The 15,975-nt window shown below is 33.3% G+C and overlaps 1 protein-coding gene across 3 annotated transcripts in view; it reads left to right on the top strand.

Moving 5' to 3' along the window:
* The window catches only part of ATRNL1 (attractin like 1), a 778,070-nt gene that overhangs the window by 161,262 nt on the left and 600,833 nt on the right, over positions 1-15,975 (top strand). For all 3 annotated transcript variants that reach the window (XR_007145488.1, XR_007145489.1, XM_047826276.1), the window contains exons 14-17: positions 3,311-3,443; positions 7,589-7,770; positions 12,985-13,198; positions 15,720-15,908. Coding sequence is in view for 1 of the 3 variants with exons in the window: in XM_047826276.1 (XP_047682232.1) it covers positions 3,311-3,443; positions 7,589-7,770; positions 12,985-13,198; positions 15,720-15,908 (718 nt within the window). In the remaining 2 variants the exon portion in view is untranslated. The remainder of the gene's footprint in view (positions 1-3,310; positions 3,444-7,588; positions 7,771-12,984; positions 13,199-15,719; positions 15,909-15,975) is intronic.

Here is a 15,975-nt window from a genome sequence, read left to right on the forward strand (position 1 = left end):
ATACTTCTTTTTCTGAATTTTTATTAATCACCAAAAGTATTGACCTGTTTTTTAAGATAGCATGCAGACGTAAAAGGTAAAGAAAAGGGAGTTTGAAAACTAAGTGAGACATTTTTATCGTATCATCAAAAAATTTTCCTCAGTATATAGTCATATTTCAAAATATTTGCTTTATGATTCTATTCTAAAATAACATTCAAAAATTAAAATGGAGGAAACTTTTCAGTTATTGACTTACCTGACTGAAACCTTTTTTTCATACATATTGTGTTGGTATATACTTACCAGGAATATAAGTTGCTTTGATAACAGATATACTTCAATTTTATTTGAGTTTTAATGTTAGTATGGTATGACTCTGCTTTGAAAATTTGAATTATTTTTTTATATTTGTATTAATATTCATCTAATGGGGGTTATTTTAGTGAGTAATGTGGATATAGGAGTTAAGTAAAATAAAGCATGGGAATAAGGGAATAAAATGGAGAATGTTATTAAATAAAAATTGCAAGCATATTGTGTTTCAAGCTTTGTTGGACAGCCCTGGGTTTGGACATTGTGTTTAGACATTTACGCTAAATGAAAATACACGATCTCAAAAATTGTGTTATGCAAATTGCTATCAAGTAGTCTTTTCATAAAGTGACCTTTTAGTTTATATTTTATTTTTTAGAATGCTGTGTTAATAAGGAAAGCACTCGGTGTGATAGTATAAGCGAGCAGATGGTACTCACTTGTAATTTAGACTTTGATGTAATGTCTTTTAGACGGTTTTATAAAGATGTCTGGTGATTAAGCTAAACCAAATGCTAATGGTTACAGAAAGGTCTGTGAGATTTTAGTGTAATGATGTCCACTGATACCCTATTTCATTATTTAGTCGTATTTACTTCATCTTGCATACTTTGTGCACTAACAGCTCAAATATCCTGATTGTTTATCTGGTTTGTTAGGCCAAAAAATACCAGCCATGTTTCAGAATAACAGTCAGCTTTCTTTCATCATTGATTAAATTGGCCCTGTGTGTGATTTCATCTATTATATTGGTTCAATGTCAGCAAATGAATATACTGTTTGTAATGAAGAGCAGTACAGTTATTTGGAAGGTGACTCTAACGATGCCATTGTTAGTCTGAAGACTGGCATGAAATAGTTATTCTTCCTTTTATTCAGTTGTTCCGTCATTGTCATTTTTATAGGTTATTCCATTTACCAGATGATTCAAGTAATTGTTCTTCTTTTCAATTAGCTGAAAAATGTTTCGGACTATACTCTAATTATCATATAGAGTAGTGCTAAGATTTATATTCCATATGAAAACAAAGCTACAAATTAGAAAAAGTAACAATAAAAAGTATATATGTTTTGAATGAAAATGTGGTGGTTAAATAATTTGAGATTTGAAAAAAATATGGGCACTTGGGTGGCTCAGTCAGTTGAGTATTGGACTTCACTTTGGGTCATGATCTTCTGGTTCGTGAGTTAGAGCCCCACATTGGCCTTGATGCCCTGGGTGCCGGATCCCGCTTCAGATCCTCTGTCTCCCTCTCTCTCTGCCCCTCCTCCACTCAGACTCTCTCAAAAATAAATAAAAACATTAAAAACATAAAAAATATCTTCTCTGATTTTCTTAGGACGAATAAAGCTGAACATTAATTACTATTTAGTTACTTTTTATCTGTTACCTTATATGTAATTTGCTCTACAGAAATTAACACCTCTGGAATGGAGGTGACTGCAATGTATTTTACATGGGAAATGACCCTAATTTATAAATAAATGTTTGGTGAGTGACATTTAAATTGTCTAAGATGATAAAAGTTGCTTCAACCATTTTTAAAGTTTATTTGAGAGACAGAGACAGAGAGAGAGAGAGAGAGAGACAGAGAGAGAGAGAGAGAGAGAGAGAGACAGAGAGAGAGAGAGAGAGAGAGAGAGACAGAGAGAGAGAGAGAATGAGAATGAGCTGGGGAGAGGCAGAGAGAGAGGGAGAGAGAATCCCAAGCAGGCTCTGTGCTGTCAGTACAGAGCCTAGTACAGGGCTGGATCTTATGAACCTATGAGATCATGACCTGAGGCAAAAGCAAAAGAGGCTGACCCTTAACAGACTACACCACCCAGGCACCCTGCTTTAGCCATTTTTATATGTGGGATAGTTATAAGTAAATTTTAACTGTTAACTTTATTGACTGAAAAGAAATATTTAGCTCTGTTACATTAGAAAGCTTGAGGTGAGTGTGTGTGTGTGTGTGTGTGTGTGTGTGTGTGTGTGTGTGTGTATGTATGAAGATTGAAGTGGAGCACAGATGCAGCATTAAAGTCCTTTGTGGTTTTTCTCAAGAGTCATGGAAAGAATTGAGCCAAAAATTTTTATCATATTAATACTATCATGTGAAGTATCTGAACCTTGTTGTGTGTAGGGAACTACCTGCAGAGTTCCTATGTTGCCCATTTTTTTCTTTTTTGACCTTTAATCTTTAATCTCTTCATACTGGAATTTAGTTGACATATGATTACGCTGTATAGTAGGATTGATCAAAGTGTAACTTCAGCTTCTTTGTGGTCACCATAAAAGAAACATGACAGATACAGGAGAAATGTCAGTTGACCAAAATTATTATTTAGTGTCTGTGAGAGTAACATTAGTTTGAGTTATTGAGAAAATAATTTATGTTTATCATCTCTTCAATTTTTACTACTTATCATTTCTACTTATTGCATGATAGTTTTATTACAACTAGAATTTTGTTCCATGTGATCATTAAGAAAAATGACTCTGCATTGACCTTATTTATTGAATTGGAAGCTTGTTATCAGATTTAATAGAGTAGGTTTTCATTTGATGGTTTTTGTTTCAGATTGTGGAAATTGTAAATTATTTCCAATAAGCATATATTCTAGTTCCAGCAGTTATAGTTTAAAGAAATGAGTAAGAGAGATTCTGATTCAGTAGAATTGGATTTGGGGTTAGAAATCTGAAATTAAAATTTTTATTTTTTTAATGTTTATTTATTTTTGAGAGAGACAGAGACAGAGCATGAGTGGGGGAGGGGCAGAGAGCGAGGGAGACAGAATCCAAAGCAGGCTCCAGGCTCTGAGCCCTCAGCACAGAGCCCGACGCGTGGCTCGAACTCACAGACTGCGAGATCATGACCTGAGCCGAAGCCAGACGCTCAACCCACTGAGCCACCCAGGCACCCCAGAAATCTGAACTTTAAAATTCACGTGGTGATTTATATATACATTGACATTTAAAAATCATTGCTATACAGAGGTAAAAAATAACATGCTTTATCTCTTAACTTTCTAGTCCGTGAAAAACTATACCAAATGTCATGTGAGAAATGAGCAGATTTGTAACAAACTTACCAGCTGTAAAAGCTGTTCGCTCAACTTGAATTGCCAGTGGGATCAGCGACAGCAAGAATGCCAGGCTTTACCAGGTAAAGATTTCAGTTCGGTAAATGAATTTTATAGCCTACAGATGAATACCATTATAGTAAAGAGCATTTACTAAGACATTCCAGTTTCAAATAAATGATAATATTGGAGTGATAATAGCATTGTTTCCATAAAAATAATTTGTATGTTTCCTTCCAGTTCTTTAAGATGTTCATGATTTCTCTATTTATTATAATAATACTATTGACTTGATCAGAATCTTTTTTTAATTTTAAAAAATTCTGTCTGAAAAATATAGAAAATAATAAGCACTCAGGCTAATATCCAGATTTTAATAAATGTTAACATTTGATCTATTTGATTTGCTTCTTTTCTTTGAAATTCTGGGAACTATTTTTACTACTTTTTATTATAAATTATAACATTTATAATAAGTTTTGTATGATTTAATGAGAATCTAAGTTATGTAAACCAGAGCAAAGTCCATTAAAAAAAGCAATTTTAATTTATTTTTTACACGTACCATTCTTCTTAGTAAACCCTGAGTACTCTTCCTTTTAAATATAAAAGATAAAATTAGAAAATCAAAAAGTAATATAGATACTTAAACCAGTTCCATCTTCTTGTTATACAGGTAAGTGAGACATACATTGTTTAGGGACTTGTTCAAAGTTGCATGGTTTGTAAATGGCAGATGTAACTATTAACTGGGTGTTTTATTTCAGTTCAGTGTTTTGCTTTTCTGTATTCCATGGTTTTTGATTGTTTTGTTATATTTTTCAGAGAAAAATTTCTAACTTACGTAATTCTAAAACGTCCTTGAAAATTCCATCATAGGATTTATGTCATGCTTGGAAGTTCATGTAATAAAATAAAAAATAGATTGCCTTCAAAAGCACCATTAAGATTTTAGAATGTTTATGTAAATTTTAGGTTTTGTTTATATACTGACATTTAAAGTTTTTAAACAGGATACATGGATGTGTGTGTTCACTTTGAAAAAATTAGAGAATATTAATGAACTGCTAGGTTTTGAGAAGCAATAGTGAGGTGATACGAAACTTGAAAGTAGCATTGATATCTGAGTGTTAAATGCTAAAATCAACATGTAGATCAGTAAAAATACTTACAATGTTGTTTTAAAAATCTTGGACACAAGGGGCAACTGGGTGACTTAGTCAGTTAAGTAAGTGTCTGACTCTTGATTTTGGTCAGGTCATAATCACGGTTCGTGAGTTCAAGCCCCATCTTGGTCTCTGTGCTGACAACACAGATAAATGTATATGTTTAAAGGAATATTGCTTTAAGAAGAAGAGAATTTGATTGCCAGTGGAAGTTTGGAAAAATAAGTGGTTATCTATACATTGCCCAGGAAAGAATTTTGATTTGGTATAAGGGCTCCACTTGGCCAGGCTATTTCTGTGGAGAATAATAAATACCATACAACAAATACAATATAAAATGCATTATAAACTAACTTCCTGTGTTCTACATTCATATTTACTAAGCAACCAACTAGGTATAGTTTGTTTTCCCTATGCTGGTCTCAAGGAAGTGAATGCTGTAAATAGAGGACGCTGTCTATACTGTTGCACTTCAAAAAAATTTTTTTTAAACGGTTATTTATTCTTGAGAGACAGAGACGGGGATGAGTGGGGGAAGGACAGAGCGAAAGAGTACACAGAATTTGCAGCAGGCTCCAGGCTCTGAGCTGTCAGCACAGAGCCCGACGTGGGGCTTGAACTCGACTGTGAGATCATGACCTGAGCCAAAGTCGGACATTTAACTGACTGAGCAGCCCAGGCGCCCCCTGTTGCACTTTTCTAGGAACATTTGTGAATTGCATTTTTTCATTGATCTCATATAAACTCGGAAATTTGCATTTATCTCACTAAACGCATTTTAAAAATTTACTGCTTCTCATTTAACTCTGAAGCTGAGTTGATGCTCAATACTATAAAAGCCTAAACCATAAAAACATTTGGGTCAGCCCTATACTTTAGTTTAGTCTCAAAGACACATGTATTTGTGTCCATTTGTATGATTTTTCACCTAGGTATTTGTCACAAAAGGAGACATGCAAAAGAAATTTAAATCCTTTCTTGATTCAGTAAGGTAAAAAAAAAAAAAAAAAAGCCATAACTGAACAAAGCTTTTGCACTGCTTCCTTGAAGTAATTAGGTACTTTGGATTCCAGAAGACAAGGTAGATTGCTATAGGTGTAGCCTGAAAAAGAAAATAAAAGTATTATAAACAATCTTATTAAATGACAGTTATAGTTTATTGAGAGATTACTGTGTTCTAGGTACTGTCCATGGTACCCAATTCAGTAAGACAGCAGTTATTAAAGAACAGGAGGCCCCTGTTTATGGACTCTTTGAGAGGGTCCATGAGGTCAAAACTAGTAATACTAAAATATTATTTGCTTTTTAAATTCTCATTCTGTCATGGGTTTACTCTGGAGTTTTCTAAAGGCATGATTCTAATAGATTGGAGAAGTAGATATGAAAATACAATTGTCTTGTATTAAACCAACATTAAAGATTTGCAAAAATATACAGCAGCTACACTATTTTTAATTTTTGTTTGTTTTGGATACTGTAATTCTTGTAAAATAAAATACACTATTTATTTTAAGTGGAAATGATTATCTCCCAATATTTTATTATGAAAATCTTCAAACATATAGAAAACTGGAAAGAATGGTAGAGAGGACACCGACCCATTACCCTTACCCTAGATTCTACAATGAACATTTTGCTCTGCTCTATCCCTGCTCTGTCTATCCATCCCTCTATTCATTCATCAGGCCATCTTAATTTTTTTCATGCCATTGTCCTAAACTGTCGGCTGCTGTCCCTCAGGGAAAGAATTTGCTGATACATGTCCTTTGGGCCTGTATATAGCATAAAGGCAAAAACACCCCAAGAGATGGAAGACTATGTTTGTAATGCATTTTTAAATTCCAATTTTAGGTGAATAGATAAATATATTTTTAAATGGTCAGTTTTAATTTTTAATATGATCAAAGCCAATAGATAAAAAATCCCTACAGAAAAGATCTGTGAGGTCCTCAATAATTTTTAAGAAAAAAAAAGGGGGGGTCTTGAGACCAAATGTTTGAGAATTGCAGCTTTAGAACAATTCCATAAAATTTGTACTAATCCATCTAAAGCTGAAAGGGCGGAAGGCACTGATATATGTAATATGGTATGGAAACTAAAATGTAGTCAAGTAAGCACTTCAGTCTTAATTAGTTATGCTAGAGCATAACTTTATAATGTGTTTATAAATATGGTTTAGACAATAGGCACTCTTTTAAGTTCAACTTGTATTATAAGGATCAACCACTATTATTGAATAGTGTGTTTAAATGTTAGAAAGACCTGCATACCTGTTTAAAAATAAACATAGAAAAGCAAAGATTATGGGACGCCTGGGTGGCTTAGTCAGTTAAGCATCTGACTTCAGCTCAGGTCACAATCTCGCGGTTTGAGTTCGAGCCCCGTGTTGGGATCTGTGCTGACAGCTCAGAGCATGGAGCCTGCTTCGGATTCTGTGTCTCCCTCTTTCTCTGCCCCTTGCTTGCTCATGTTCTGTCTCTCTCTCTCTCAAAAATAAATAAACATTAAAAATAAATAAAAAGCAAAGATTATAGCTTCTTTATTAAACATAAATGATACTTCTCTCTCCACACTTACAATTAAAGAATCAAAGAACCCAACTTATATTAAAATAGTATACCTGAACTGTGGAAATTAGATTTGGAAAAGAGGAATAACTTTGAATTTGCTTGTTATATGCTGGTTATTTTTCTTTGAAGTGATCTTGTATAATGTAAGCTGGGCCCGGGGATGTAAATACAGTAGTGATTTTACTAGTTAACATACTGTATGCCAGTACACTAAAAAACCCTGCAAACAGTCAACACATTTTAACAGATATTATAGAGCTATAGCTTATATTGTGCTTAAGAATTAAAGAAAAAAATTAGGATCTTCTGTTCTTCTTTTCCACCAAACTATTAGATAAGTTTTGTTTTTTAAATTATATTGATATATTTAAAATTTTTATCATTAAAAGTTGTTTAAACAAATATAGAAATTGTATTTAGAATTCTAAAATAACTGAAAAATATAAATGCTTTTTGATAATCTAAAAATAAGATATAATTTTTTTTGACTAGCTCATCTTTGTGGAGAAGGATGGAATCATATTGGTGATGCTTGTCTTAGAATCAATTCCAGTAGAGAAAGCTATGACAATGCAAAACTTTATTGCTATAATCTTAGTGGAAATCTTGCTTCATTAACAACCTCAAAAGAAGTAGAATTTGTTCTGGATGAAATACAGAAGTATACACAACAGGTAATAACTCTTGTTTATATTATGGAAATATGCAGAAAGTCCTATACTTACTAGCAATGGTTCATTCTTTTTGCTTCTAAATAAATTATTTTTACTAAATCTTGGAAGTAAAAGTGGAACTGACTGAAAAAATCAATTAGCAGTGGACTTATTCTGTATATGTATTTGGGAATAAAGTTTTCTAAATTACACATCTTGGTTTTACACAGTAAACCACTGCATTTCTTACCAAGAAGTCATTTCATATGAATAAATATACTTAAAATACATGTGCATAAAATTTAAGAATTTGTTTTGAAGTGTAATTACTTCATAATTTGAGATGTCCCTTATAATTAAAACACTAGACCCAACACATTGGTTATATGTATTTTTCTGTGAATGTGTATGTGTGTTGTGAGTTGGGTTTTTGAATTATGCGATTTTCTAGGTGTAGATTTGCTTGAAATAATGTAATAAAAGTTAGCAGGACAAAAACCAGTTCGTAAAGTATGTGGAAGATATTGGAACGTACAGCACTTAGAAACAGTTTCAATATTTCAGGGAGTTTTATGGAAGATATTTCTGTAAAAAATTGAGTATTTCTTTGAAAATTGTATCAAGATATTATTTTATAAGACATTTCTAATAGGAATTTACAGTATTTATTTTCTATTCTTGGGATATTAAAATATAGTCAACTCATAAGAGTAGATTATGTAAGAAGATTTGGAAATAATTTACTAAATCTAGTTATGAGAAACTTTAGTTCATGTGCTTAATTGAAATATACTAATATAAACTGTCATAGCATCACAGAAGCTTTCTGCATTTTGTTTCAAAAATAAAATTAGAACTCAAAAGAGATCAAGTAAGTGATAAGACTAAACAATAATATATACCTTAAATCTGAAACTTGTATTAGTTTTGGCCTACTGTTGAAGATAAGTATATACACACATATACGTACACACCCTATGGTAAATAATGCACAAAGTGGCATGATTTCTATACAAATAATGGATGTATGTCCCTAATATATCTGTTACTCACGAATGTGTGAAACTGTATTACACCAGATTTCAACAACTTTATTTTGACCTTCAATTATGGCTTTTATTTGGACAAATACTCTATTGATACTCCAGAACTCCACTCCATATAGGACAGAGGAGACAATTTTGGCTTGAAACTATTTTAGAGCAAATGTTACCAATTACTTGCCATAGAAATACATAATGTTTTCTTGGTATAGCTGATTTTAAAGAAGCATTGAGGACAGTATTATCAAAGTGATGTAGAGCATGGAATTGGACGTACTGCTTATCTTTAAAACTTAGTAGCAAGTTAATCTCTCCAGCCCTGTAACAGGGGTAATAATCATAGCTACTTTGCATGTTTATTGTGAAAAAAAAAATGAGATAATGCATGTAAAGAGTATAAATTTTATTGAGTGTTTACAGTAATTATCATTATTGTTTGCATTTTAAGGGTTGTTATTTTGGTATCACTGTTTGGACTGCTGCTATTACTACGATTTCTAGAAATCATTATTTAGAATTCGTAGGTATCTAAATGAATTTATTGGATGAATAGTTAATACTTATATTAATTGTGGAAAAGGATGTGCCCCGGAGTATTTTAATTTTTCCATGGTGAGACAAATTCTCCTTGCCACCCTGGCCCCACCGCCCTGGATAGTTGTATTAGGACCTTTAATCTCTTCAGATCATTCCTGATTTATGATGAAGAATGGGTAACTGATTTTATTTTTACTCATAACAGAGGAATATATATCTGGTGTTTAAAGCATGATATAAGAACAGTTTTCATAAATGTTACAAAAAATTAAGGGGACTTAAGGACACTCACTTTTGAAATTTTTTTATGGACATCACTTCACTATTACTGCCTACATTTCTGGAGATATCAGAATGTATACTTCTTATGAGTATCAATACCAGATGATTTAACTTTATTAATGTGAGTTTCTAATTGTTGAGCCAAAGCCCTGCTCCACGCTTTAATAAAATGGTTAAATTAATTATATAACCGGTTTTTATAAATATTCAAAATTTTGAAATGGATATCACAGTGTATTTGTTAGATGTCATTTATCATATGCTTGATATTAATAGAATAAAGAAAACGCTTACCAAATTTGTATGCAGATTGATATGTGAAATCATTTTTGTGTGAATTGTAACTGTTTTTCTGTGAAGAATGGGCCAGTATTCATTCAGTTAGTACATGTTTATTGAGCACCTTCAATGTACTTGGCAATCTACGGCTTGCTGAGGATAGAAATTAAAAGACCATCACTGTTCTCAAAGATTTTACTGGTGAGGAAGACAAACACAATTATACTGTATTGTGATAATTATAATGATAGTTGCACATGGGATATATGAAGAAAGAGAGTGTATATCTAATTAGTGATGTGGTCTTAAGGAGTTTCCTAGAGTAATGCCCTAGCTAACTTCTGGAGGATATTGAGTTGGTCAGCACATGAAGATATTTCTAAGGAGGCAAGAGAAACACCTATGTTTTTTTTTTTTTATTTTCTTTGTCTTAAGAGTTATCAGCCTAATGTCCTGAAGGTAAGATGTATGTGGTTTCGTGTAAGAGAGACACCAATTAGTTAAAAAAAAATTTTAGAAAAATGTGAAAAGGTATATGTGTAAATTTTTTTTAATTGTATGGAGCATATAACATAAATTAAGATCTGTTATATTCTTTTGATGCCAGGGGCTTTATTTCTTTAATCACAAAATTGGGGGACAATTACAAATAACGTTTGAAAATTAGTTCTGTATTGTGTCGCTTATAAGGAGCTTACTAGTGGTAGATCCACAGTCTTTGAGTTTTAGAAAGTCCTAGTATTCCGCATTAGAGCTCTGTTGCTTTTTTTCCTTGTTTAAAATGTAATATTTTTAGTTTTTACACTACAATCTTGAAATGTGCAAGTTCAGAAGTTGCGCATTTCAAGGTTTCTTGTGTTCCTCAATTTTCTTGCTTGTTGCTATAAATCATAAAGATTGTACTAACCGTTACTTTGGCTGTGTGGTGAACATAGATTTGAGAGTTTGTGGACTAGTGCGCTCTAGAATAGAAGAAGGTTTTGTTTCATTAGAAAGCTGAGCTTTAGCAGCGTTGCAAAGGTAGAAGCTTCTGCAAGTTGACATTCCATTAAGCATACCTTTATGTAAAATGAGTTATATCCTGAGTCATTCCACTTGTATACACTTAGATAACCCTCCCTTGGCAAATAAAGACAGACAAATTCAGGCAATTGAAAGAAATATTCTGGGTCAAATAATCATTTGCTTATCGGAAATGGCTAATGAAATGTTGCAGTGATTTATGATGTGCTTTAGTAAATTTTCATAATGTTATAATTTGTCTTCTATTTTCAACTGCCTGTCCAGTTCATTTACTGGGTAATAGTTACTTTCAATGTTTTATCAACGGCTTCATTTTTCTGTTTCTTTCCTCTTCCTCTCAGATTCTTATCATGATGAGTTAGGGAGTAATATTTTACTTTAAATGACTTGTCTTTCCTACAGATAGTTGGAAATGTAGACAGAGTCGCTGTAACGTGAAGCACAATCATTAATCTGAAATATCTATGCTGGATTGACTCCTGCTGTTATTATCAAGAACTGTAAAAATGTCATAGCTTTTTTGTTATCAAAATATCTTTCAGAATAATGTGTGAAATCTATGGTGATCGCAAGACAAAGTAGCATGTGTATTTTTATAATTGGAAACATTTATTAAACACTATCTCTGTCTCAGCAATTGGATGGTGGAAAATAACCATACCTGTTCTGATGAACTTTGGTTAACAAAATTTATTGGCTACCTACTATGTGTGGAGTACTCTACTAGGTGGTATGAGATCGACTGTCATAATGAATATGCATAGGATATTTTAATTATATCTGAGAAATAATTTGTTGAGTATTTACTATGTGAAATTGATTATGTTTATACGCTTTGAAAGTTTCTAGGTCCGTAGCTATCTTTATAAGTTCTCTAGGACCATTTATACAGCATATTTAGAGTAAACACGAGAGATATCTATATATTTATATCTATCTATATCTATATATCTACATCTTATTTGTATATTGTTAAACACTCAAATGCAGATACATATTTTTATCTACCCTGACAGTCCACAGTGTAGAAAGGATGAGGTGGAGTTTTGAAGTCACCTCACACTGTAATACAATATTATTAACTTAGTAACTTAGAAAATAAATATATTATGTATATTAAGGTATAAGTGTTTAGGAATAATGTCAGCAAGATGACAGAATGGAAATTCCCAGCACTTGTTCCCCCATAGAACATTGGTTTGAACCATTCATATACAAAAATACCTTTACAAGAACTAGGGAATCTAGGTAAGAGATTCTAGCACCTGGGAGAAGCACAGAAATCAGAAAGGACAGTTTCACATTACATTCATCATCCCGCCCCCAAGCCTATGCAGGGCAGTGAAGCATGGTGAGAGATAACTTCTGCAAAGGGGAAGGAGAGTGAAGTGAGCACATGACTTTGCTGCTGACCCTAGCTCCAAGTCTGCTGTAGTGAACCCCAGTGCCTGGTTGGTTCCTACTGACCCATAACTTCATCTAAAATTACATGAAAGGCCTGATGTACCAGTAGAATCTAAGTCAGGAGAGAGGCGTTATTCTTCTGAGTTCTTTTGTGAACATGTTACGAAGTTTCCACTCACCTCTACATATAGTTTGTTAGTTTTGTTTCCTGTTTTCTCACTGTGCATGTAATGGCAACTTCGCTTTAGATTCTTACCTCCATGACTGATTAAATTGGCAACAGTAGGAGCAGTAATGGCAGCAGTAGCAGTAACAGCAGTAGCTGCAGCAGTATGTTAACTTTGTAGTGATCTTGCCTTATCAGGCTGGTATTTATATCAGACATGTATTTTTTCATTTTGTAGAAGAGGAAACTGAGGTTCACAAGGGCTAAATAATTGACCCCAGTCATGTAGCTTGAGCACAAAGTCTATGTTTTAAAAACGGGGTTCTTTCTATATCATTCTCCAAAATGTGCTGGAATTGTTAATTACCCCTGGTCATTAGAAAAGCAGTTCTGTATGTTTTTAGATGTAATTTTTAATGGTGATGAACCATTTGCTGAGGAAAATGGTGGCATTTTTATATGCAACTTGTTTTTTAATGTTCTTTTTGTTGTTGTTTACAGAAAGTATCACCTTGGGTAGGCTTACGCAAGATCAATATATCCTACTGGGGATGGGAAGACATGTCTCCTTTTACAAATACAACATTACAGTGGCTTCCTGGTGAACCAAATGATTCTGGGTTCTGTGCCTATCTAGAAAAGGCTGCAGTGGCAGGCCTAAAAGCTAATCCTTGTACATCTATGGCAGATGGCCTTGTTTGTGAAAAGCCTGTTGGTAAGTGGTAAACTAATATTTCTTTAAAAATATTATGTTTCTAACTCCTCTTCCATGTGTGATAGCCTAGAGGCCTGAAGTAACTTTCACCATCTTTAATTTTTTTTTAATGTTTACTTATTTTTGAGAAGGGGAAGGGTAGAGAGAAGGAGACAGAGGATCTGAGCCTAAAGTGGGGCTCGTACTTATGAACTGTGAGATCATGACCTGTGAGCCCAGTTGGACACTTAATCGACTGAGCCACCCAGGTGCCCCTCACCATCTTTTTATGATGTTGATTTCCTGATTTTTTTTTAAACTTTTTTTTTTTTAATTTTTTTTTTTCAACGTTTATTTATTTTTGGGACAGAGAGAGACAGAGCATGAACGGGGGAGGGGCAGAGAGAGAGGGAGACACAGAATCGGAAACAGGCTCCAGGCTCCGAGCCGTCAGCCCAGAGCCCGACGCGGGGCTCGAACTCACGGACCGCGAGATCGTGACCTGAGCTGAAGTCGGATGCTTAACCGACTGCGCCACCCAGGCGCCCCGATTTCCTGATTTTTTGGTAAATTTTATCTTGATCCACATTCCCCATTAAGTCTTAGTGACCTCAGCATTAACTGGTGGAAATAAAATTTTATTATTTTATACAATTTTTATTTCTTGGTTGAAATAGGGAGATTATGAATTTATGGTTATAGTTACTTGCAGTCTAGTAAGAATCTATTATAATTTTGTTTATGTCTATTATAATAATAGTGTTTGAAAGAAAGTTTTGTTTTTAAGAATAACAACTATTTCAAATTATTTTCATCTTACAGATCTATTTCATTTGGCAAGTAAAAAGGAACTTTTCTGTTATATGGGTTTTTTTTTTTTGCATTATATGTCATTTTGTGGTGATTGACCTTTAATTTTTTTTTTATATTGGCTATGGAATTCAAACTCCAAACCTGTACTAATTGTGTTTTAAGTTTTTATTTGGTTTATTAACCAGTATAAAATGCTAGAAGTGTACATTATTTTTTTCTTGTTTTAATTCCAGTTAGTTAACGTGCAGTGTTACATTAGTTTCAAATGTACAATATAGTGATTCAATAGTTCCATACATCACCCTGTGCTCATCACAAGTGTGCTCCTTAATCCCCATCACCTATTGAACCCATCCCCCACCCCCATTTCCTCTGGTAGCCATCCATTTGTTCTCTATAATTAAAGACTTTTTTGATTTGCATCTCTCTCTCTCTCTCTCTCTTTTTCTCCCTTTGCCTATTTGTTTTGTTTTTAAATTCTACATCTGAGTGAAATCATATGGTATTTGTCTTGGAATGGATTTTTGTTAAGTGAGAAAGGAATATTGTTTTCTCTTTTTAAATATTTTAATTGTGTAAAATATACATAACATAAAATTTACCATTTTTACCATTTTTAAACGTAGAGTTCAGTGTTGGTAAGTGCCTCAGTTAACACCAAGCATCTCCAGAACTTTCTCATCTTCCCAAACTTCGTATCTATTAAAAAATACCTCTCTGTACCTCCCTCCCTCAGCCCCTGACAACCACCTTCTATTTTCTGTTTCTATGAGTTTGACTAATCTAGGTACCTCATATAAGTGGAATCATAAAGTGTATGAACTTTTTTGGCTAGCTTACGTTCCTTAGCATAATGTCTTCAAGGTTCATCCATATTGTAGCATATATTAGAATTTCATTCCATTTTTAGGGCGAATAATTATCCATTATATGTACATACAAATTTTGTTTATTCATTCATCTGTCAGCATAGATTTGAGTTACTTTTACTTTTGCTGTTGTGAGTACTGATGCTGTGGACATGGGTGTTCACATATCTTTTCCAGTTCCAGTTTCACATCTTTTGGGCATATAGCCAGAAGTGGAATTGCTATATCATATGGTAACTCTGTGCTTAATTTTTTGAGGAATTGCCATACCATTTGTCATAAAAGTTGTATCATTTTACATTCCCACCAGCAATGTACAGGCTTCTAGTTCCTTCACATCCTTGGTAATATTAAAAAAAATATTTATCGTAATAGGTCTATTATATTTCATGTAAAGATTTTATAGTATATTGTTTTATTTTAATTGTTTGTTTATATCAGAGACATGTTCACTGACAGGGCATTTGTTTTGATAAGATATGAAATGTTTATGGAAAAAATTGTAACAAGAAAGTAAGCAATGATAGTGTATGTTGTGTTTAGCCAAAGCTAGAAAACCAGGTCATGTGCTACATTTCTGTTTACAAGGTTTTAAATTATATAATTTTATGTACTTTATAAAGGGTTGAAATTTCCCAAAGAACTACAGTGTTCAAATTTGATAATAAATTTACTAAGTAGATGAGATGACGTCTCATCTTTATTTTCATTCACCTTATCATGTATTTTTGGCTATAATTTTTATCCCACACTTGGCTTACTTGAAACATTCCCTAAAACAGCAAAACAAATGAAACCCATCTACTTGTGTTAAAATACAGTTAACAAATAAACTAATTATATTTGCTGATTTATTCCAGTTAGTCCAAATCAAAATGCAAGGCCATGCAAAAAGCCGTGTTCTCTAAGGACGTCCTGCTCCAACTGTACAAGCAATGGCATGGAGTGTATGTGGTGCAGTAGCACGAGACGATGTGTTGACTCCAATGCTTATATCATTTCTTTCCCATACGGACAGTGTCTGGAGTGGCAAACTGCCACCTGCTCTCGTAAGTATTTATCCAGAGTGACTTTTTCATTTAAAGGCATCATAAATTGAACATTTGAAGAAGTTTT

The sequence above is a fragment of the Prionailurus viverrinus genome, chromosome D2 (genome assembly GCF_022837055.1).
Source record: "Prionailurus viverrinus isolate Anna chromosome D2, UM_Priviv_1.0, whole genome shotgun sequence".
Lineage (NCBI taxonomy): Eukaryota > Metazoa > Chordata > Mammalia > Carnivora > Felidae > Prionailurus > Prionailurus viverrinus.